General features: G+C 40.3%; 1 protein-coding gene across 1 annotated transcript in view; it reads left to right on the top strand.

Annotated features, from left to right (window-relative positions):
- The first annotated feature begins 12,237 nt into the window (after positions 1-12,237).
- The window catches only part of mtnr1ba (melatonin receptor type 1Ba), a 66,051-nt gene continuing 52,638 nt past the window's right edge, over positions 12,238-25,650 (top strand). Inside the window, exon 1 of the mRNA XM_062418894.1 lies at positions 12,238-12,448. Within this exon, the coding sequence (XP_062274878.1) occupies positions 12,253-12,448 (196 nt within the window). The 5' untranslated portion in view covers positions 12,238-12,252. The remainder of the gene's footprint in view (positions 12,449-25,650) is intronic.

The following is a 25,650-nucleotide window of genomic DNA, read 5'->3' as shown; positions in this document are numbered from 1 at the left end:
GTGGAAAATAAATATATTTTCTCAAGTACTGTACTTGGCTGTACTGTATTTTTCATCTTATGCAGCTTTTTACTTTTACTTTACTAGCCTTCAGTGGGAAGGCCTTGTGCTCCACTACATTATTTGACAGTTATTATTACTGTTGCTTTGCAGAATGACAGTTTTCAAACAAAGCATTTATTCAGCTCCATGAAAGAAAAGGCTCTGTATTTTGTGGGAGCTCACAAAAGATCCAAGCAGCAACAACCCCTTCTAGTCTTCCGACCACTCAAAGTGCCAAATTGCCCATTTGGCACCTTGCTAATCATTCACACACAGACACATACCAAGGGAACAGCCTTCAGGAGCGATTGATCACTGTCTTGCCCAAGGACACTTAAACATACCAACTGGAGGAGCTGGGCATCGAACGACCAATATTCTGATTAGTGGACCACCCGCATTACCTCATGAGCCACAGTTGTCCAAAAATGCACACAAAGAGGAGTTTCAGATTATAATGGCCTATTGTATGTATTGTATATACCTGTATGAATTTGAGCTGGTAGCCAGGAAGTTACTGAAAGAACCAGTAATTGTGAAGCAGCTCATGCCAACCAGCTAATGTAAATGGTACTTAAGGAATAACTCACCCACTGAATAGTCTTGGAAATAAACGAGACCTCAAAAATATAGTTTGTTATCTTGTAAAGATGAGATAAGACATTATCATGAAAAAATGTTGTATCTTCAGATAACAAGATAGTTTAAAAGTAAATGGAAATATATATATATATCAGCAACCACAGCCACTCTCGGCTTCAGTCATTTTGTTTTGTGGAATTGTTTTATTTATGTTGCACTAGTGATTTGATGTTGGCTTGCCATGATGTTTTCGGTGACATTTTGTGCCATATCAGAAATCCTACAGACCTTGGTGACGATATGTCACTGTAATTGTTCATTCTTTATAACAAGACAGTTCAAAAGACACATTGCAACTGTAGAGCAAAAAACAGCTGCATTCTGCTGTGAGCCTGAGTTGATATCCATATCTTTTTTGGTTTGATCTGTTGATGTTGTTGCACCATAAATCCCAAACAGCCATGGATAGCATAGACATCTATCAGCATTGCATTTAAGTGTTGTCTGGTACTTTGTAGCATTTTCACCATGTCTGCAGACAGAAGTCAGTAATGGCTTAGTTTCCATCTGGCCTCCAGGACAGACAGCACATCTTACTGCTTGAGATCGTCACTGTGTGTACTATAATCTGCCTGATACACTCGGGCATGCAGCTCCTTTTTTCTTTGTAAAAGATGTATGTTTGTGTTTAAATCTCTGTACAGTGTACATAGCTAGGTTGTTAAAATGCAGATTTTGTAGATATGGAATTGCAATCCTGAACTGCCTTTGAGGGTTTTTTGGACTGTTTGATGTGAATGTGGATAATAAGAGAAGGTGGAATATCAATTATTTCCACATCGTTTCTCCTCTACCACTGACTCTTTTCTCGAAGTTGTGTTTACTCTTTTAGCATTGCTTTTTAATTCCACATGAATGCCATTTCAATATTATAGATTGATTTTGCACAGTATTAAATCCAGTCATTACATCTCAGCAAAGGAAATGTTTTGTTTTGTTAAAACATTGTTATGGTACTAAGGGAATCTTTTTGTACATTTCTGTCATCTGGAATGTTTTGATGATTTTCTAATGTTCTTTTCTGGTCTGTTTGTTTTCAAAGACATTAGGCAGTGTCAAAAAATGTCTTCTATCTACAGTTATTGAGTGTACAAAGTGAGTGCTTTTTTTAAATTTTTTTTTATTTTTTATTTCAGTGCAAAAAAATAAAAAGGTTCTTGCTCACCATATCGCCTGTCCTCAATAAATCCACCCTGACAGATCTTCACAGCTGCCACAAATGGAGCATCATGTTAGTTCAGACAGACCAGTAAAGTCATGTATATATTAGCTAGCTTATTCAAAGCTGTCATATTCATGCAGGTGTACAGCACAGACAGCATAGAAGCATTTGACGACAGCATAGAAGCTTAGGCAACATTATAAGTTTAATCAGCCTGTAACCAGTAAATCAGACTGAAATAAGCCTGGTTTAACAGTTTCATAAAGATAGTTTTGAGTTACCATGGAAATGTCCTTCCTGGTTAGGACCTCACATCTGGGGACCCGTCTTTCTTCCCACTGGATCACTGACCTGTGGCCCCCCGGCTTCACCTAAGGTTGGACCAGTATTACCGTACATTCAATCTCGATTCTGAGTTAAATCCACCCTGACAGATTATCACAATAGGTTGTTTGCATATGATGTCACTATCGTTCTACGCTGCGGCGCCAACTGTAGATGGAGGGCAGGTGTTACAGTACAGACAGGGAGACCCAATTGCAGTTCCAGTTCAGAGTTTTTATTTTTCAAAGTCAAACAACAGAAATCTTCAGCCAGTAGGGCAGTTCAAAAAGTCCACAACAAAAATCTTCACTCGTACGAGGAGTAATCAAAAAATGCAAAAACAGAAGCTTGGCAGGGCAGAAAAACAAGCAGAATCCAACAAGGAGAACAAAGAGGTCAAACTTAAAGTTCAGGGCTCCAACAGCACTCACAGAGAGAAGGACAGGGCAATCTGACACAGAGCATGGAGTGAGCAGAGTTTAAGTAGGCCAATCAATTAGGCCAGCACAATCAGGGGCAGGTGGCAAACAATTAGGCAATCATGGGCAGCTCCAGCCAAAACCACATGGCCAGGCCGTACACAAAGGAACCACCAGAGGGCAGTCAAAAAGGTAAACAAAACATGACAGAAAGTGACAGATAGTGACAGCAGGAAGTAATTAATGAGTAATTCGCCACAACTTGTTTACTGGGAAGAAGCGGTCTAGGCAGTCATGCCGAGTTTCTGTGTTGTGTATGGTTGCTCTAATCGTTCCAACCGAGAAACCAGCAAGAGTTTCTATCGAGTTCCTAAAGTAGTTGTCCACAAAGGGGAAAAATGCAGGAAACTGACTGAAAAACGCCGGAAAAATTGGCTTTTCAACCTTTGTTTACAGTCAGGAGGAGCAGAGTCGGATAATGCCTGTGTGTGTAGCGACCACTTCGTCAAAGGTAACTTGCCTTTTGTAGCTTTGTTTATGTAACATTATAATATAGTTAACTGTTAATTTACTCTGTAACAGTAAAGGTAGTTTTTTTCATGGCTTTGTTGGAGTTTGTACCTCTTAACAACAATACGAGTTCTATGCGGCGCATACGTGTAATTAGGGCCGTTGGTTTATTTCTTTAGGATTTCCCAGCGCTTTAAAGGACGTTGAGTCTGTAGACTGGGCTCCTACAGTTAACCTCGGTTACCAGCGAGGTAAGGCTGAGTCAGAATCATCGCGTCAACGAGAGGTGAGGATGAAATCTAGGGCACACCACCAAAGAAGCTCAGGGGCAACAGAGAGCCCAGATCCACAGCAGTCTGACAGCCCACAATCAGAGGACTTCAATGAAATGTCAAATGATCGACAAGGTAAATTAATTGTTTTAATGTGTAGCCAATATTATTGTTGCATATGACAAATCATGATCATGACAGCAACTAATCTATGTAAACTTTGAATAAGGCTTTCAAAACATTGATAACTAAGTCAGTGAAGTCACCAATTAAGTGAATAAATTTGACCAAATAAAAATGTAGACAATAAGAAAATTAGATATATTTTTGGAGAAATTTGAATAACTTATTGCACCCCCTCCTTCTATATATTGTATGCAGATGCAAGCTGTCAGACGGACCTTACATGACATTGAGAGAATGGAAGATGTTCTGAAGCAAACCACAAAAGAGCTGATAGATCTTCGTACCAAAGCAATGGATACACTGTTTAGTCAAGAGTCTTTTGAGAAGAGCGAAGACAGGACCAAATTTTATACCAGGCTCCCTAATGTCTTAGTTTTGATGCAGGTTTTTAAGCTGTGTGAGCCTTACATCACCTATGGTCCTATGTCTGCGCTCTCTAAATTTGAGCAATTAATTTTGGTTCTGCTGAGGTTGAGATTAAAAGGCCGTTTAGACGAAGCCAGATTTCGTCTAAACGAAATTTCTCTCGGCAAGGGGGCCAGACATTTCTCCGAAACGATGGACTCATTCCCAAAACGCATTAACTCTCGAAAACGCTGCAGTACATATTCCAGGCCTGTGTGTGGCGCTGTTTCAGCTACAGAAATCCACCGAAAAACGAATAAGAAGAGGCGGAGCATGCGCATAAAGCCTGCCCGCTGTATACAAACAGAAATAACCGAACAACATATATCTATATATCTATATATCTATATATCGGTTTTGCTGTAATATAGATCCCCCTAGCGTGTTAAGAAGGGTCATTATCTGCTGCAGCACCGCCAGCATCGTCGGGGTTAGGCTGTATTCCGCCATTGTGGGTTGTTGTTATGAGACGTCGCGGCCTTAAGAGGTCAAAAGCTAGAGGGTCGGGTCGAGGGGTGATGACATCATCGTTTTCGTTTCTGGTGTTCTCACGAATCTAAAACCTGAAACGTTTTGGACTTTTCCACCTTCGAACCAGGTTTCAAAAAAGTGCGTTTTCATGCAGCGAAAACTCCGGATCCATCGTTAAGGTCGGCCTAAACGCACAAGACATTTGCGGTTTCACTCCAAAATCGTCTCCATGTGGATGGCCCCTAAATCTCCCTTTGAAAGATTTGGCTTTCAGGTTCAAACATATTTTACTCCACTGTTTCTAGAGTTTGGCACAAGTTAATTGGCATACTTTATGAGAGATTAGAGTTTTTAATTGAGTGGCCAGAGCGACATGTACTTCAAGCTACAATGCCAATGGGATTCAGGCAAGCATTTGGATGTAGAGTTGCTGTGATTGTTGACTGCTTTGAAGTGTTTATTGAGAGGCCCTCTAATTTGCTAGCTAGAGCACAAACATGGTCAAACTACAAGCATCACAACACTGTTAAGTTTTTGATTGGTGTTGCTCGCCAAGGTTATGTCTCTTACATGTCTCCTGCCTGGGGAGGAAGAGTTAGCGATAAACAGATCACTGAAGAGAGCGGTCTCCTACAAAACCTTTTACCTGGAGATATTGTTCTAGCTGACCGTGGATTTAATGTTGGAGATAGTGTGGGATTTTACTGTGCTTCACTACAGATGCCTGCATTCACCAAGGGGAAAAGACAACTGTCAGCATATGAGGTGGAACAAACCAGAAAAATAGCAAATGTGCGAATTCATGTTAAAAGGGTCATAGGATTAGTCAGAAGGAAATATCAGATACTGCAAAGCAGAGCTATGCCCATAGAACACATGGCTACAAAACAAGGTGAGTCATTGTCATTGATTGACAAGATTGGGTTTATTTGCTGTGCCTTGTCAAATCTGTCTGTTGTCTCACTGGACTAGAAATTACAAAATGTATCCATGTGCTGTAAATAACTATTAATGTGCTGTAAATAACTAAATTGGTGCTGTAATGAGCTGTAAATAACTAAATTAGAAAAATGACAGTTGATTGAGTCATTCATAATTATAAATCAGTATGAACACAGGAAGACATAAAATGGTAAAGCTGTGCCATACTCTACAATACCTTTGACAGAATTGAGCCCTAAAAGTTTGATCTTTAATACAACTGAATCCAGTTTGTAATTGCACATTGTTGCAAAATAGTTTTAAGTACACCTATCCATCTATTAAAATATTTTGTACATTTGTATTATTATTATTGTCTTCTCAATATAATTTAATCTTCTCAATAAATATCTACTTGCTCAAAAAGACTGTCATGTTAGTTGTGTTTTTTATCACATGTCACTTATAACCTGCTGTCCCAGTACTTCAGGAAGTATGCAATTTCTGAAAAATGTTTCAGCTTTAGGAATTGCATCTTCCCAAAACTCAAAATCAGGCACAATTCTTTCAAGATTCCAGATTCAAGAACTTTATTTAGCCATTTGTGCTTGTACACATAGGAATTTTTGTGTGGTTTTTCAGAGTCAAGACAAAAATGTAAAAGACACACAAGAAGGACACATTCATAAAACACATACACATACTAAACAAGTGCATAAAAACCCTGTGTATGGGAAAAATTAGGAAGACAATATAAAGAAATATAGTAAATTAAATATGGTATATATAATGTGAGGTAGTTCATCTTGTTTTGGCCGAGAGTCTCACTGTGGCAGGGAAGAAGCTGTTAAAGAAACGTGTTGTGTTTGTGATGATGCTGTCCGGTCGTCTGTGTCTGAGGTTGTATGTGCATTGTTTGTGTTTGAGCAGGGAGTGAGCTGGATCTAGTGTGTCTCTGATGATTCTCTCTGCTCTTTTTTTGACAGCACTGTATGTAGATTGTGTCCATGGAGGGGAGTTCGGTTCTGGTGATCCTCTCTGCAGTCTTTATGACTCTCTGTAGAGCCTTCCTCTCTGTCTGTGTGGTATTCCCATACCAGACAGTGATGCCTGTGGTGAGGATGCTCTCTATCAGTCCTTTGTAGACCTGGGTGAGAGGGCGACAGTGCAGACCAGCTTTTCTGAGCAGCCTGAGGAAGTACAGTCTCTGCTGGGCTTTTTTCACTGTGGCAGCAGTGTTCAAAGTCCAGCTCAGATCTGATGTTACCTGTAGTCCCAGGAATCTGTAACTGTCAGCCCTCTCCACCTCAGTCCCCTTGATGATGAGGAGCTGCAGGGGGGGTGGTTTTTTTCTAAAGTCCATTATTATTTCTTTTGTCTTCTCTGTGTTGAGGCATAGGTCGTTCGCCTCACCATAGACGAGAATGTCATTCACCAGACTCCTGTAGCCCGACTCGTCCCCCCCCCCCCCCCCCCCCCCCCCGATGAGGCCCAGGATGGTGGTATCATCCGCATACTTAATGATGATGGTGTTGTCCTGGGTGGAGACACAGTCGTGTGTGTACAGGGTGAAGAGTTTAGGACTGAGACAGCAACCTTGTGGTGATCCTGTGCTGATGGTGAGCTCTGCAGACACCCTCCTTCCCATCCTCACCACCTGTGGTCTTTCAGTCAGGAAATCCAAGATCCAGTTACAGGTGGGAGTCGGACTGACAGGTCTGTCAGCTTCTCAGTCAGCCTGCCCGGGCGGATGGTATTAAAAGCAGAACTGTAATCCAGGAACAGCGTTCTGACGTATGTTCCTCTGCTGTCCAGGTGTTGCAGGATGTGATGTAGATCAAAGGCCACAAACATGTCGTTCCGATTCCACATCACAAATTCACAATAATCAGCACCCACAACATGAAGCTGTCCCTGGACTTGGGAGTAATAGGCATGACTCCGGTCCAGTTCCATCTCCATCATCGAGGAGGCAGAATCCTGGGGTTCCAGCACACATGCCCAGATTAATTTCATCTCGCTGATTGTGTGGGCACTATAAGTCGCAGTGAAAAGAACATGTCAACAATAGAATGAAAAAGCACACAGAAGCAGTTTGGGTTCAAGGAAAAGCACAGAAGACAGGTTGCAAAATATGATCATTGTTTATTGTAATATACAGTTAAAAGGGACCATATACTCTCAAATGCAATTCATTGCATGTGCCCTGTTTTTTTCAGCCATTAAAAACATGTATTTATATTGCAGCATGTTTATAATGAAATTGAATGTTACCTTTATCTCGCAAATGCCAGTTCCGTGACAGTCACACCTGACCATGCCATCAGGTGAGGCTCCCATGTATGGCCACTTGGGACTCAGCCAGAGACCACTGTCCATACAAGAAAAGCCCTCATGCTCCAGTCCCATCTGCTTTTCATATGCTCGTCTGGCTTCTGTTTCATGTTTGCATCCGTAACTGTAAACAGTATACATAAGCAAAAAATGAAAAGGAAGTTTTTTACTCAGTGATGGATGTAGAACCAGTATAGTGATTTAAATACTGACTATTATCCAACTCCCTCTTCTTGGCCCTACACCTGCATAGTCCTTGCTTTATAACCCTATAACTAATATTGACCTTTGCTGTACAAACCTAGAACAAACTATAGTTTAAAAATCATTCTAACAAAAGTAGATGGTGGAGTCCAGATCACAGCTTAAGAGCTGTGGTGTGGACCCTCCCATCCACTTAAGTTTGAATGACTTTTAAAATGAACCCAAAATTTTACCACTGTCTTATCCTAATTCAAACCCTAAATACCTTGTTGCGACTGTGGTGAACCTGTGTGCTTCTGGGTAGCATATGGCCTTTATCAAGCTCTTGGGTGGTTGCTGGGGATTACTCTTTAGGACTTGTTTAAGCCGTGAGGCAGTTATGCGTCCAGCTCTTTGATTAAACCATATCCTGGATGCACCCTGACTTTGTGTTGCCTTCTCTACAGCCTGGACCTGACAGGGAGTGAGCTTGTGTAGCTGGAAGTCCTGGCATAGCTCTTCAAGATCTTTGGGAGGTAGATGCAAAGTCTCTGAAGTTCTGTGTTCAAGTAAAGTTTTAGGGAGCATGCGAGATTTGGGCACAAATTCCTCAAAGTAATTCTCCCTAGCCATCAGTGCTGCACTCCTGGGACAGTTTTTGCTCAAGGAATAAAAAAACTGTGCATATGTTTCTGACCCTTTCTTCACTCTCGGACAAATAATTGCTTTATGAACCTTAGGTTGTTCATTTGCTCCAGCGATGGCATTGTCCAATTTTTGCTTTTTGGATTTTGCTGAGGAGAAGTCAGTGGCGGAGTGAGGCCCTGAAATCCACCGGGAATTTTTTCCCCAGCCCCGGTGTTATGGCCCACCTGGTTTCCAATTTAACTGGTTTCCTTACCGAACAGCTCCAGCTGTGTTGCGCTTCCGTCAGCAGATTCATCACAAATTCACAAATATACAGGCTTAAATGAGGGTTTTCTGTCTTTATGGAGAGTTTGGACGAGCAGAAAACTGCAAGAACAAAATGAAATGTGATCAGGTTCTAGTGGAAGAGGTTAACAAATATATTGAGTTATAAAAATAAAAAAAAAAACCACATATGGAGAGTATTTGTGACGAAGTCAATGCTGTTAGTAAAACCAAAAATATTACACTCCAAAATTATTAACACAGGTGGAAAAACTGTCCTGTGTGTATTCTGTCATTGTGTCTCTGTCTCCTCCTCTCTACAGTAACAGAAGTCATCTGAGCACAGTGCAGCAGGTTAATATCTGTCCTTCAAAGGTATTATTTATAGACACAGTTAGCATCAGAAATAATACCTTCAGGTTTGGTAAATCACAATGTGTGATAAATAACATATTTACATTTTCTCCTCCCTGTATTTTACACACTGGGGTTAAAACGTCTCATATTACATATTCATTATGGTAAACTACTAAATGGACAGCGTACTTATGGTTTTATCCAAATCCTCCTGCAAAACTTGACAATCCAATTATGATTTTTTCTTGTAATATTGCTAAAGAAATTCATAAAAGTCACAGGAACCTCTCTCCTTTCTTGCCCTTTATGGCACAATCCTCTATTTTCAGCAGGAGGCAAACCATTAGTTAATACCAGGTGGCATAGTTCTAACATTAAGTATTTGGGAGATATAATGAGTGATAGGAAAATTGTTCCATTTTGTAATCTTAAGGAATAATATTTCCTAGATGACACCTGTTATTTACACTATCAACAATTGGACTCTATAATTAAATCTAAAATCCATAAAGGGGCACCAATGGCAACAGAGAAGGACATTGACGATAAGTTATGGGACATTGTTGCTAGGAAAGGTCAGGTCTCTAGCTTATATACACTCTTGAGCATTTCTGCAGCTCAGAATAAATAACCAAAGCAATTTTGCTGGGAGAAAGACATGGGGACCCCTCTCGCAACAGTCAGTTGGCAGAGCATATGGAATACTTCTATAATATCAAAATGTATCCGATATATAATTATTCAATTGAACATTTTGCATAAGGCATATATTACCCCTGTAAAATGTAATAAAATCAATCCTAATATCTCAGACAAATGCTGGCATGGATGTGCTAATAGAGGCACCCTGATGCACTGTTTGTGGGAATGCCCTGAACTCCCTCTGGTCAGAGGTAACAAATGCCCTCTCAGACATCCTCCAGGTTGTTGTCAATAAAAATCCTACTTTGTGTATACTAGGAAATAAAATAGATGAGTTACCTGCAAACAAAATGAGATTTGTAACACTGGATTGTCTCGCTGCTAAACGAAAAATGATTATGAACTGGAAGATGAGAACTCTAAATTGTTTCAGTTTAAGCAGTTGGCTGGAAGAATTTATTGATTTAATTGGGATGGAAAGAGCAGCCGCTACACTGAGGCACCTTGATCTGGACCTGGAAGGTCTGTGGGATACAATTAGGTCATACTTGAACTCTATAATCCAGTAGGATTATGTGTAAATGGTGTTGTTTCCTCTTGATCTTCTGTTGGAGAGAGACTGAAGAGAAACCAAAAAAAAAAGGGCATATGTATTGATGTAGCCACTGTATTTATTGTTGCCAACCCTCCTCACCTAGGTTTGTTTTCCTTTTTTGAAGTGTGTATTGAATGTTATAACAATAAACTTTAATACAAAAAATTAAAAAAAGATAACTCAGCTACTCTACAACCAGTATTAGCAGAGCTGTGTTTGTCCATAATCTTCTCTGTGTTGATGGTGATCCTTGGACTATCCTGGTAGGTACAGCAATGTCCAGCTGAGAGTGGGACTCTCCTGGGAAATAGCCCACACCTCCACTAGCCTGGTTTGGTCTGAATAAAGCCCAGAGATGGCTGCAGTAGTCAAGAGCGAAACTAGGTATGCATCATTTCTGCTAGTTGAGCTGGTGGTTTGAGCTAATGGGTAAATGAGCTAAGGCGATTTTTAACTCAATTGACTTATTTTTATGTGGAATTATGAGGTAGTGTGCAAATTGTTTCCACTTTAATAATGTATTAAATATGTGTATACATGTATTTTATAGAGCGCTTTTAACAAAACTCAAAGACGCTTTACAGAATCAAAGATAAATTATAACAATAGAACCATACAGAATAAATGAAAACACAATCCGTAAAAGCAATGTAGGGAAGAAGAAACAAAAATAGAAAAACAAATAAAAGAAAACAACAAAACAATCAAACAAAACAAACATTAAAATATTTAAAAAGTTAGGTCTTTAGGAGAGATTTGAATTTGATGAAGTCAGGACAATCACATAGGCATTTGGGGAGTGAGATCTAGAGAGTGGGGGGGGCAGCTGAGCAGGCTCTGAGGAGGTTTGCATCTGATGAACCGAGGTTACGGGAAGGAGTGTACAGGTGGTGCCGGTCAGTGAGGTAACAGGGGGCAAGGTTGTGGAGGGATTTGAAGGTGAGGAGGAACAGTTTATATTTGATGTGGTGAGGGATGGAGAGCCAGTGGAGGTTCTGAAGGACGGGGGTGATGTGGTCATTAGAACGCGTTTGAGTGGGCAGCAGAATTTTGAATATACTGGAGTATATTGAAGGCTTATAGATAATACTATTACAGTAGTCAGGAGGTATGAGTACGGTGTGTGTGTGCAGCAGGGTCATCTGTGACCATTGAAGGCCCAGTACAAGATCCCACAGTCTGCTATGGTAAACACCTGAGACAATTAGCCTACCATTTCAATGATTCACAGAATATAACCGATAGGCTAAAATAATTCAACATTTTTAACATCAGAATCAAAACTCAACTCAAGAACAGAAGTTCAAGTAGATGATAGATCATCCTCCTCTTATTCCTATGTGAACATCAAAACCTTGATCAGTGGCAAAGGGTTACTGAAACAACTGGATGACATGTTGCAATGGTCTGTCATAATTATCACAGTGAAAAAAAGCCATCCTGTACGCACTACAGTACAGCCCAGTAGTTGTACAGACCGCAGCATGCCAGAGGAGATTGAGCCAGTTCCCTGTAGTCCCACAGACAGAGGTGTAGGGGGGGGGGGCGTCTGGAGAGGAAGATAAGAGGAGCGATGAGAGGCATGAGCTTTGGAGAGACAAAGCAGAGGAGACAATAAGAGGTGGAGGAGGTTCACCTTTTCTCTCAGCATTCAGCATTCCCTGGACTGTCTATGGCTCTTGACGGGCTGCGGTCCGCTTCAGGTGGACTGTCAGCGGCTCCCGACTCTGACGAAGGTTACGCGGCTGGACGCAGTGACAGCGCTGAGAAGACCCGCGGCCACAGAGGGACACGACTGACATCTTTGGCTGTGAAACAGCATGCCAGCCATCAGTCACACCGACCGCGGGGTGTGAAAGAGGGGCAATAGAGGCGATGGACATGCCAGAGGATGAGTCGTTGTTAAAGAACCGGATTGAACACGGGCCGGAGCCGAGTCAGGAGGCAGCGCGTCCTGCATGGGCAGTCACGGCGCTGGCCAGTGTGCTGATCTTCACCACTGTGGTGGATGTGCTGGGGAACCTGCTGGTCATTGTGTCTGTGCTTAGAAACCGTAAACTCCGAAATGCAGGTAAGAAGCTAAAAGCTAGGTATTATTATGGGCTACACGTTTTTGTAAGTCCCGGTGTGTGTGTGTGTGTGTGTGTGTGTGTGTGTGTGTGTGTGTGTGTGTGTGTGTGTGTGTGTGTGTGTGTGTGTGTGTGTGTGTGTGTGTGTGTAGCTAAATTAATTTTGGTAAATAATTGGTTTAAAGTTATGGTAAGTTTAGAGTTATGTTAGGGTTAGGCAATTAGTTGTGATGGTTAAGGTTAGGATAGGCTAAGTCTTCAGGAAGTTAATGTAAGTCAATATAGGCTAATGTACTCTGAAATGATGGAACTATCAATGGGTGCTTGTGTGTGTAAAAATAACAGACACATAAGAGCAGTTTGTTGACAGTAAAGGTACATCCTGTTAGAAATAAGAATCACATCATGATAGCCTGATATCACTGTGTCCAACTAAATATTCTCTTTGTTGGCTTTATATAGCCTACAAAGAGAATCATTGGGAAAGAATGAATGACATTCCACATTTGTATGGATCCAGCAGAAATGACGTAGCTTTAATTCATCCACGCTCTGTCAACTGAATGAGCTTTTTTCAACAGTCTGCCTCATCCATCACTGTCTCACCAAACTTGTAGGTCAAATGGAACAATTTCTGGTTTGCACAGTGTATGGAGGTTAATTAGAGCAAAGCTTCCAGCAGGTGGAGGGTTTCATCTAAATGTATTACAGTTCTTTCAAATATTTAATAAAAGCCAGGGTCCTACAACCTGTGAAAGTCTGTGTATGTCCCCATTTTGGTCTTACTGCAATTGCATTCCATCTTCCATCTTAAAAGAGGTTAGGGTTACATGTAACCATATACAGTATATAGCTGTTGTTATTTTTTTAAATCAATATTTTTGATATTTAGTAAATAAATCATGAACACGCATGGGCTTAAACGGTGTCACAGTACCATTTAAGCCCATTCCAGACTTTAAAAATTAAAATCCCAGAGAAAAAGTCTTGGGGATTTTAATATTCACGTGTGTTGTCCTGATAAGCTGTTGGTGAAGGACTTTTTAAGCCTTATTGACTCTTTCAATTTGGTGCAGTGTGTGTCTGGTCCCACACATGAACATGGACACATTAGACCTCGTCCTCTCTCATAGTTTATCTGTGTCTAACTTGGAGATCTATGACGATTTGATTTCTGATCATATAGGTACTGTTTGAAGTTGCTTTCTCCTGTGCTGATGTTAAATCTGGCGCCCCTGTTCAGAGCCGTCTGATTTTTAACTCTTTTACTGCTGGCCAGTTCTCTGTGGCTTTTGATCAGCTCTGTGTCCGCCCTGCCTCTGTTAACACAGAGGACCTCAGCTCTTGGTTTCACTCTTCCTGCCTAACCATACTGGATTCTGTGGCTCCAAAAAAAACTGTGCAGCCCAAGGCTAAATCTGAGCCCTGGTTTAATCGTGCAGCTAGACGGGAGTGTCGCAAAGCTGAGTGTAAGTGGAAGAAGGACAAGCTGCAGGTTTCCTTCCAAATCCTAAAGGACTGCTGGCGCTGCTACCAGAATACTATTAAAGAGACCAAAAGAGAATAACTGTCAAACATCATTGAGTCCAATCGTCAAAACCCGCGGGTGTTATTTAAAACCATTGACTCTGTTCTTAATGCCCCACAGCCTGTCAGCTTGGAGGCATCTCCTGAAATGTGCAATAGCTTCCTGCACTTTTTTATTGATAAAGTTGCTACTGCTAGGACTCTCGTTTCAGCTCCTGCACCTGACCCCGCTGTCCCTGTGCCTTGTTCTGCAGCTCTTGATAAGTTTGAGCCTGTGTCTCTGTCGTTTTTAGACGATCTGGTTGGCTATATTAAGCGATCAGGCTCTCCCTGTGATGCTGTCTCTCCTAGTTTCTTTAAAGAGGTTTTCCCTAGTATAGGGCAGTCGGTTCTGGCTATCATAAACAGCAGTCTGTCTTCTGGTGTCGTTCCCCTAAGGTTTAAACATGCAGTGGTGCAGCCCCTAATTAAAAAACCTGGTCTTGACCACAGCGTGCTGGCCAATTCTACGCCACCTAGTGGGCATCTGTGGTACTGCACTGGAGTGGCTCAAATCTTATCTGCCCGACAGAAGCATGAGTGTAAGCCTTGGAACTTCGAAATCCAGCTCTACTCCACTGCCACAGGGGTCAATTTTAGGGCCCCTGCTTTTTTCTCTGTATTTACTGCCACTGGGCTCCATCCTGAGAAAGCATGGCATCTCTTTCCACTTTTATGCTGACGACAGTCAGATATATGTGCCACTGAAAAAGAAAAATGCTTTCTCCCTCACACCACTTCTGGCATGTCTTGAAGACATCACAGCCTGGATGGCCTTGAACTTTTTAAACTTCAATGGAAAAACAGAGTTGAGATATCTTGATATTTTATGTTGATGAGAGCCAGTGGTGTAGTGGTCCTTGGAGAAGGACCACTCAATTTGTGCCCTTTTTTAACGCAGCCCAGAAAAACGCCCTGTTTTACAAACAGTGACATGTAAGACTACTCTATTTAGTTTACCCAAAAATCCGTCAGTAGTATTTTCTCATTGTAGCATAATTTCTGCTGCTTGATCTCAGGGAGGAAGGATTATGAAATTACTAAACCAATACCGACCCACAGACTAGTGAGAGACAACTACGCATTGTGAGTGAACTTAGTCCATCTACACTGTGGATGGACTAAGGAATAAGGAATGACACCTATTCTCTCACTTGGCAAGTCAGTAGTTTCTTTTATAAACTGTCTCTTTGAACAGCTGATTTGAAACAGATAGTGTGGGCCAGATGTGCCACTATTATAAAATTAACATGACTTGATCAGGAGCAGTTTGTAGGTATTAATGGTCACACAGGCAGCCTGCATGAATGTACAATATAAATGAGACAAACATGGTGTTTCACTTATTTTTTGAACATTTATTTATATAAAATACTTCAGATCTGAATTTGACAATTCATCCTTGTTCATATTTCACCTTAGATTAAAACATCCACATATCATTCTCTTCCACACATCAAAATCAATCAGATAAACTCAAAAGTGCTTTCTTCTTGAATTGATGCTTTAATGGAAACTGTCATGACAGCTTTGTGACTTAAACAAGATGCCTCATCAATTAGGACAGCTAATTTAAGGATGATGCTATAATGCTACTGACATGTTGCTCTGCATCTCACTGGCAACATGTTGTATTATTTGTGTTGCACTGTTCTCTGTGTCCAATGTTTCAGAAGTTACCCAAACTAGCAATCTACCTAAACTTACTGGTTCATTGCATATCATAAATGCAAATCATTTAAAGTAAACTTGTAAAAGTAAATTTGTCGGTTAGCAATATTTACCTCGGCATGGCCCGCCCTTCCCTGCCTCCGATTGGCTCCTCAGTTTACTGATTAGATTGACAGCGAGTACTAGCCAGTTAGAGGAAGAGTAACGTGGGTCATGGCTTCACCATCCTAGGAAGAAAATAGGCAATTTGGCTCGCAGATAGTACTGAATGGTGCGCATCAGGGGGGGATTTAGAAGTGGGTATACGCAATGCTGACTGAAAGATAAGTGGGTATACGCCGTATACCTGCGTATACCCTGGACTACACCACTGATGAGAGCACTAAAGCACAGATACTGTGCAATCAGGGCTGTGGTTATATTACAATGCTTATTTAATCTGTCTGATTCTCTGCTATCATCCTGTCTCTGCATCTGCCCTTCTTTCTCTTTGTCTGAGCTCTCTGTTAGTACAGAAGGTGAGAAGATGAAGTACTCCTTCACCTACTTTAATAAATATTTAAAATGTATCTATTACATTTTTAAATAGTAAACCTCCTTTATTAAGAATTTCACAATGATAACAACATAAGCAGGCTATCAGTGGACTATTTATTGTTTCATGTGACAGTAATGAAACTGAAAATGTTACATGAATCTTATTAGGTTAACTCACAAACCACAAGCACAATAGGTTATATTAAATCCTACCATCCAGCCATGTCTCCAGATCAGTGTGCCAAACATTTTAAAATGGTAGTCATTCATTTCAATGTACAAGCACATTTAACAGTTACATATTCAGCTCTGGCAGATAATCAAATGCATCATAATCCCAAATACATTTGGCCATCCAGTCTGTTTAATTCTGCCATGTAATCAAATAAACAACATGCCAGCTTTTTGGCATCTTAATACATTTGTTGATGGGATTGGGTTACGTATTACTGGGATATAATATCAGCAGGACTCTAATTTTAGTCCTGCCTAAATGTGCCATGTAAGCAATTATTACTGAGGCAAAAATCCTAGCCTCTTTGACTCACTGCAAAATGGCTAGTAAAATAATCTTGGGTGGCATTCTTGAGATTGTTGGCATATTTCTGAAGATGTTTGTATGGACTCAGAAATCATGTCATTGTGGATCCTCTGACACAGTGGTGAGTTTACTCTTGCAATCATGCTGTATTGTTATTATTCAATATCAGCTGCAGGAGGATTGATTGATGCATGGACCATTCTTTTTTTCTTTTCTTTTTTTTACTTTATTTCCATTAACATTCATTAACAGGCAATTAATATCACAAAGCAAAATCACCTTCTAACTGTGTTTCAGTTAACATATATGCACATATGGATGAAATAACACCCTACAGGGATCGATCCCCCACAAATCTACCTATACAGTATAAACCTATTAAAATTATACATCAAAACAATGAAGTATGAGATTCCCAGTTTTAAAAAATAGCAGTTATAGTTGAGAATAGTTTTGCAGGACAGAAAGGGCAAAGAGAATGACGAGAGGAAAATCAGGCAAAAAGTCTCAAAAACCCGAGTTAAACGTCGACGGAGACGATGAACAGTATATGCTAGCATCAGAGCTAGCGGGAGAGGACCACGAGCTAACAGCGGCTGCACGGTCGAGGGAGACGAGCCCGAGCAGTGGAAAAGAAGTGGGACAGTCCAGTTAAGAAATGGCAAATTTGGAGACAATACTGCGAGAACTAGGTGATTTCCGTCGTGAAAACACAGACACTCTGAAAGGAAATTAAGGAAGAGCTCAGGGAAACAAATAACAGGATCTACAACGCTGAGACGCGGATAGTGGAAGCCGAGGAGCGTCTGCAGCACATTGAGGACACCACGTTTGAACTGCTGGAGCTACAGAAACAGTTCGAAAACAGGCTGGTGGATCAGGAGGGACGGTCGAGGAGGGAAAACATCAGGATTCATGGGGTGAAGGAGGGAGCGGAGGACAACGCCAGCTCTATGATTGATTTCACTGAATCGCTTCTACGGGAAAAGCTGGCGCTGCCACCTTCTCTTCACCTTTGGATTGAGAGAGCTCAATGGGCTCTAGCGTCACGTCCCCCCCCCGGGTTCCCCGCCGAGTTCCATAGTGGTGAGATTCATGAGCTTCAGAAACAAAGAAGAGATCATAAAGATCGCGTGGCAGAAAAGAGGTTTTTGAGTACGAGGGGAGAAAGGTGTTTCTCGACCATGATTATGCTCCGGACCAGGGCCGGCCCAAGGCATAAGCGAACTAAGCAGCTGCTTAGGGCCCCGTGACCACAAGGAGGCCCCCAAGAGCAATTGATTTAAAAAAGAAAAAAGTAATTAATTGTTTTTTTCCATGTGTGAGTGATGATGATTCATATATTATCAAATGTACGTTCTTGTACAAAAAAAAACAAAAACAATATTATGTTAACAGAGTGTAGTTTCCTACTGCTCGAAATGTCAGAGCTCCGCTGTGTGCAGTGCATCCAACCGTGCAGTGCGCACTGAGCATCTAGGAGCTAGGAGCAGGTGAATAATGTAACAAAAGAGGACCTACCCTTCAGGGGCAGAAAAAAGAAAAAGGAAGAAAGAGGAAGATGAGGAAAAACGACAAGATAAAGGTATGTATTGGTAATGTAACATTTGGTGTCAAGGAGAGTTTGAAAAGTTTCCTCAAATTAGGAAAGTCCCTAATTATTGTTGATATTTTGTTCCAACTACGTTAGCCTATAATAGCAAATTAGCTAGCTAACGTTTTTGTGTTTGTGTAATACTTTGATAACAAGTTTTTGATAACAATGTTTAATAGCAAATGTTTAATAACTTACGTTAATTACAAACGCGGTGACGTTTGCTAGCAGTATGGTTTTGCATTAATGAATTAACTTAGTTAACTTATAGTTTGAGGTATGTTGTTTGCAATTGTTTGCTGCAGAGCACAGTAATTTATGTGAGTAAATAAACATATTCCTTTTACATCAACTCCCTATTATGCGAGACTTCCGGTTATGGAGTGCGACTGACAGACACGCAGTAACTTGGCTCGTCACTGACTTTCTGAGAAAATACTAAAAGGAACGGCTAAAAGTTAACTCAAACTCAGTTTTATACTTGGAAAAGTCCCGGGGATTATGATGACACGGAAAAACAACAAACAAGGACAACAATCTCCGAGTCAAACAGCAGAAAACAACACAGCTATGACCGACGCTAGCCAAGATGCTAACGACAACCACGAGGAGGCTAATGCTAGCGGCGGAGCGTCAAATACTGAGATACTGAATGCAATACGCTCTCTGAAGAAGGATTTCGTCCAACAATCAGCTGACATGCTGGGGGCTGTTAACAGTATCAAGGGAGAGTTGTTGTCCCAGTCGAGGAGAATTGGCGAAACTGAGAAGAGAATATCGCATGCAGAGGATGATGTCACCATTCTCCAACAAAAAGTGAAACAACTGGAAGGTACAACAGAGATGTTGCGCAATAAAATCCAAGACCAAGAAGACAGAGCAAGACGCTCCAACCTGAGACTAATCGGTCTCCCTGAAAAAACCGAGGGCCCTGACATGTGCAGTTTTCTGGAAAGCTGGCTTCCCAAGCTACTGGGCGATACTCTGACCCCCACCCCTGTGATTGAGCGTGCACACCGGGTCGGCCAAGCTAACACAAGCCGGTCTTCAGCGCCCAGACCAATTGTTATTAAATTTCTGAACTATAAAGACCGTGAAAACACACTCAAAGCAGCCAGAAGACAGAGGGAGGTGCACTACAATAATCAGCGGGTCAGCTTTTTTCCAGACCTGTCAACTGAGACCAGACAGCGTCAGCGTCTATTCGATGGCGTGAGGGCGAAGCTCCGTGCCATGAACATCCGCTACGGGCTGCTCTACCCCGCTCACCTGGTCATCACCCATGACGGCAGGCGCCGCGTCTTCAAGTCCGTCACCGAGGCAGAGGATTTCCTTCGTAACAATCCACCACAACGATCTACCGGCACCGGCACTCCGCAGGAATGCCCAAGCTCCGAGAGCCGATGAGTCTATTTTCTGGACTAAATCAAGTAAATAAGGTAACGGTAAACCTGAAAACCACTACGATTATATGACGGAGGACTTGTGTTTTGGACAAACCGTCTTTGAGTACCTTTATTTTGAAAATCCTCACTAGACATTTAATGAAACTAACATGTTTGAGAGGTGTATATTCCTCATGCTTTCTCCATGTGAGTTTTAAGTTATAACCAACTGTGACTTTTTTGTTTTTGTTTTGTTTCCTCCTTTTTCTTTTTTTCTTTATTCTTTTCGTTTCTCTCTCTCTCTCTCTCTGATTTATTTGATTTATTTATCTATTTCTTTGGATTATTTTTGATTAACATTTCATTTATGTTTACCTTAAACTTACTTGGTTGAATTTAAAGTCCGTTTTCAATATGTCAGTGAGCCCTATGATGCTGTAGCCTATTAGTGCATGAATCACGTTGCTCCTCATTGTGTGGATCAAACGTTGATCATAACCAGAGTTACTTACTCATTTTGTAGTTCACATGTACTTCGTTTGGGGAAGTGCATGAAGGGTTTTTGGGAGGGAATAGGATCTCGGTGCTATGTCTTTGGTTTTGTGAAGTTTTTTTTTTTTGTTTTTTTTCTTTCGGTCAGGTCTTTCGAATGTGCAATTTTATTTTCAATATAGATGACTACTAGATCAGAATTAAAAATCTCTAGCTGGAACACAAGAGGGTTGAACAAATTGGTAAAACTGAAACAGGTATTGAATAGGATTAAGCAAATGAGGGCCAATATTATTTTCCTACAAGAAACCCATTTGGTAGAAAATGATATAAATAGAGTCAAGAATAGATGGCCAGGTCAAGTTCATTCTACTTTCTTTTCTTCTCATGCCAGAGGAGTCATAATATTAATTCATAAATCAATCCCTTTTCAATTAAAAAACAAATATATAGACCCATCAGGGAGGTATATTATACTTAACGGTACAATAGTGTCCACTCAAGTCAGTTTAATATGTGTGTATGCTCCTAATGGTGACGACCCGTCTTTCTATCAAAATCTTTTTCTTTCTATATCATCCTACCCTGGTCAATACATAATTGGTGGCGATTTTAACTGTGTGTTGGACCCGACACAGGATCGTTCAACTGGTATTGATACCTCTCATCAACAAACAAGAAAAATTATCAAAAAGTTCATGAGTGATCTAAATTTGACTGATATTTGGCGATATCTTAATCCTAACAAAAGAGACTATTCATGCTTTTCAAGCACATATAAGACGTACTCGAGAATAGATTATTTTTTAATTTCACATGGGCTACTGTCAAAAATTGAGAAATGTTGGTATGACAGTATATTGCTGTCAGACCACGCACCAATCTCCTTGATAATGCAACTACCTGATGTAATGGCCTCACCGCCTAGATTTCGTTTTCAGTCTAGATGGCTTCAAAACCCAGACTTTGTAAAGTATATTGATGGGAAAATAGACGAATACTTCTCTCTAAATACTGACCAAACCAGTGCGTCTGTAAAGTGGGAGGCATTCAAGGCCTATTTAAGGGGGGAGATCATAAGTTATACTACATATAAATCCAAAAAATATCATTCACAGCTTAACACTCTTGAACAAAACGTTAAAAAATTAGAGGAAGAACTTCATCACAATGACACCCCAGAAAAACAATAAGAGCTCCTCTTGCTGAAATCTCAGTACAATGAGCTAACCACCAACAAAATAGCCTCCAGTTTGTTGTGGTTAAAACAATCATACTATGACCAGGGAGAGAAAGCTGGAAAGCTGTTAGCATGGAGATTGAAAAGGATACAAACTGATAGAGCTATAAATTCAGTTAAATTACAAGATGGGAAAATCCTGATCGATCCATCTGAAATAAACACTGCTTTCAAAGAGTTTTATGAGAATTTGTATAAATCAGAATATAGCTCACTGAACAGCTCAGGAAAACAAAAGGAGTTTTTGGATAAACTCCAGTTTCCATCATTAACTGAAGAAGCTAAAACTGATCTTGATAAACATTTATGTGTTGAAGAATTATCAGAAGCAATGAAAGGCTTGAGCAGTGGAAAGGCACCTGGGCCTGATGGCCTGCCTATAGAATTATATAAAACATTTTCAGGAAAATTGTTACCCCATCTCTTAGAGATGTTTAATGAATCATATGAAAAAGGAATTTTGCCCCCATCTTTAAGAGCTGCTGTTATTTCCCTCCTTTTAAAGCCGGGCAAATGTCCCTTAGATAGAACATCGTATCGACCCATATCTTTAATGTCTTGTGATACCAAGATACTATGTAAGGCTCTGGCCAAGCGGATAGAATTACTAATACCCAACCTGATCGCCAACGACCAGAATGGATTCGTACTTGGCAGGCAAGCTTTTCACAATACGCGCAGGCTGTTGAATATTCTATATGTCAAACAAAATGCCAGAGACCATGCGATCCTGTCATTAGATGCCGAAAAGGCGTTTGACAGGGTCGAATGGAGCTACCTATTTGACGTCTTAAAAAGATTTGGTTTTGGGGAAAAATACCTTAAATGGATTCAATTATTATATACTGACCCAGTAGCAGAAATCGCGACTAACAATCAAATTTCAAAGCCTTTTAATCTTAGTAGATCTACACGCCAAGGCTGTCCTATGAGCCCTTTGTTATTTTTATTTGCTGTTGAACCCTTAGCCATGGCAATCCGTCAGTCATCTGACATTACGGGCATGACTATTGGTAGGACAGAACACTGTTTGTCTCTTTTTGCTGATGATATTGTTTTGTTTTTAACAAAGCTAGGAACTTCACTTAAGGCTCTTAACCATCTGCTGAAGATATTTGGACAATTCTCTGGTTATAAAAACAATGATAAAAAAAGTGCTTTGCTACTATTGAACAAGGAAGAGAGAGAAGGTCCCCAGATCCACACTCAGTTCACTAATACTCCAGAAGGATTTACTTACCTAGGCATTAAAATATCACCTGTCATTGAAGACATAATACCAATCAATTATAACCCACTTGTTAAATCTATAGGAGAATCTCTAGAGAAATGGAATGTGATGCCCATCTCTATGATAGGACGTATAAATATTATTAAGATGTCTGTCCTGCCCAAGTTTTTGTATCTTTTTCAGGCGATTTCACTTCCCCTGCCTGTCTCTTTTTTCTCAACTCTTAAGAAAAACATTACCTGCTTTATTTGGAGCAACAAGCGCCCTAGACTACGTCTTTCTCTCCTTTATCTGCCCTATGAACGTGGTGGACTTAAATTGCCTAATATGAAGCTATATTACTGGGCAGCCCAACTCCGAGCAGCCATATATTACTTTCATACAACAGAGGTTCCAGCTTGGGTAGAGATAGAAAATAATGCAATAGAACTTCCATTGTGTCAGTACCTTTACTCATCGCAAGCTAAAATACTTGGAAAACGCACACAAAATCCTTTCCTCAAAAACACTCTGATAGTATGGCATGAAGCCCACACCTTTTTAAATGACATCCCCAAACTTTCTTGTTTCACACCTATATGGGGAAATGAAAACTTCACTCCTGGGAGGCGTGACATGGGATTTAGACAATGGATGGAGAGAGGATTAAGTAAAATAAAAGATCTTTATGAAGAAGGCATTTTAATGTCATTCTCACAATTAAAGAATAAATTTGACCTACCTGGGAAACATCATTTTAAGTACATGCAACTAAGAAGCTTCATATACTCCCAAATTAAAACTACCTCAGAACCCTCATTTTCTACTATTGAACGACTCATGGTAAACAATCTACAGGGCAGAGGTCAAATATCCATCTTTTATCGTTTGCTATTAGCAGGTTCTAAAGAAAACTCTCACTCTTATCTATCTGCATGGAAAAATGATCTACAATCAGACATTAGTGCAGAGGACTGGGAGAAGGCATGTCTTCTGGCTCAAACTCAAACTATAAACACAAGATGCAAACTCCTACAGTATAAATGGTTGCTTAGAACTTATATTATACCTGTTAATTTGCACCGCTTTGATCCCAATATTCCTGACTACTGCACCAAATGTATGGAAGAAGTTGTATGTGGAGCTGTCAAAAACTGCAGATATTCTGGAAAGAGGTTCTTGACTTAATTTCTAAACTCACAGAAGAGGTTGTTCCAGTTGAAGCTAAGATATGTTTGTTGCACATATACCCTGAGAATTTCCCAGTGACTGTGAAAAAACGTAAACTAATTAATTTCTCTCTGTTGCAAGCTAAACGTGTGATTGCCTTAAAATGGAAGGAGATTCAGGGACCTACCGTGGGCCAATGGATTACAGAGCTGTCATCTAATTTGGCACTGGAAAAACTGACGTACATGGCAAGAGGAAAAGTTGAGGACTTTAACAAGATGTGGTCGTCTTTCCTAACCTTCATGAATAATCTGAATGTGCAACCTAGAACTGGACAAGATCTGTTGCCACCACCTTTATGATCTTAAAATGGCTCAATAATGGTTCCATGGCTGGAGTATTAGTACTGTGAAGTAGAAATTATCAAAACTGTATTTACCGTAGATCTTATTGTGGGTGGGAGGAGGGTGGGCTAGAAGGGTTTTTGTTTCTGTTTTTATGTGTTATATTGTTGTTGTTATGTGTATGCATTAAAATGGAAAATCAATAAAGAAATTGTGAAAAAAAAAACTCCCTATTATGCTCATACGTTATATGAAACTTCCCCAGGAGCACTGTTAAAGTATTTTGGAAGAGGCACTGACTCAGCCCAGGAGCAATCCACCTCCTCAGGAGCAGCCAAGGCTGATGAATCAGGTGATCAAAAACTGTCACCATATATATTTATTTTCTAGTCAAATGATCTCATTAAGATGTAATAATATAAGATATAATCATATGACAAGGGACATGTTTTTCATCTCAGGTCCATCTCTATCCTCTGCTCTATCCACTGTGCCCACTGTCCTCTCTGCAACCTCAGCTGTACCTGGTAAGTTAACAACAAAATAGCCTTTAATTGCTCAGTGCACTGCAGATCATACTGAGATGAATATTTGTTTAATATAAGATATAATCATATGACAAGGGACATGTTTTTAGACAAATGCATATTATTTCAAAACTTCTCAAGCAATTTTCAGTTGTTTTACTGGCAGTTTGTTTTCTTATTACAAGCTATAGCTGTACTTTTTTATTTAGAAGATAAGCAGCATAATTTTCAAGTGTAATATGACTATAACATGGCTAGCTTTTTATGTTGTTGTTCATCTTAGGTCCATCTCTATCCTCTGCTCCATCCCCTGTGCCCACTGTCCCTTCTGTGTCTTCTGCAACCTCAGCTGTACCTGGTAAGTTAACAATAAAACAGCCTTTATAATTGCTCAGTGTACTGCAGAATATTCTGAGATGAATAATTTTGTCCAAAAATATTAATTTAATTTTCCTATAGGTCCTTCATCTTTGGTCATCGACATTGATGTTTCATCTACTTCTTCAGCGTCCAGTTTGCAGCAGGGATCAGCAGCTCCACCAGTAGACCCAGCTGAGTGTCCCTCTTTCCTGTCAGACTACTTTATATTTTATTTATAAACCATTTGAGTTACCTTGTTTCAGGTGCCTCTGTTGATTTACATCATTATTTAAGTATTTGTCTGATATTCTTTAAATTAATTTTATTTACCGTCTGTTTTTGTACATTTGCTGTTGCAGTTTATTTAAAACAAAACATAATAAAGCAGATTGTGTATACAGTAAACTATTGGTTTATTTTGTTACTTTTAGTTGGCCTAGATGACATTCAGTATCCCACTTAGTACTATATCACTTTGAATATTAAGTGTAAATCAACCCTAGGCTGCTCTTGTAGCTGAATTTTCTACCAATTCAGATTAAAAACCATAGATGGGTAAAACATGGC

This window comes from Scomber scombrus, chromosome 5 (genome assembly GCF_963691925.1).
Source record: "Scomber scombrus chromosome 5, fScoSco1.1, whole genome shotgun sequence".
NCBI classification, from domain to species: Eukaryota; Metazoa; Chordata; class Actinopteri; order Scombriformes; family Scombridae; genus Scomber; species Scomber scombrus.
Note: the sequence above shows the minus strand (reverse complement) of the source record. Positions and strands in the feature narration are given on the sequence as shown.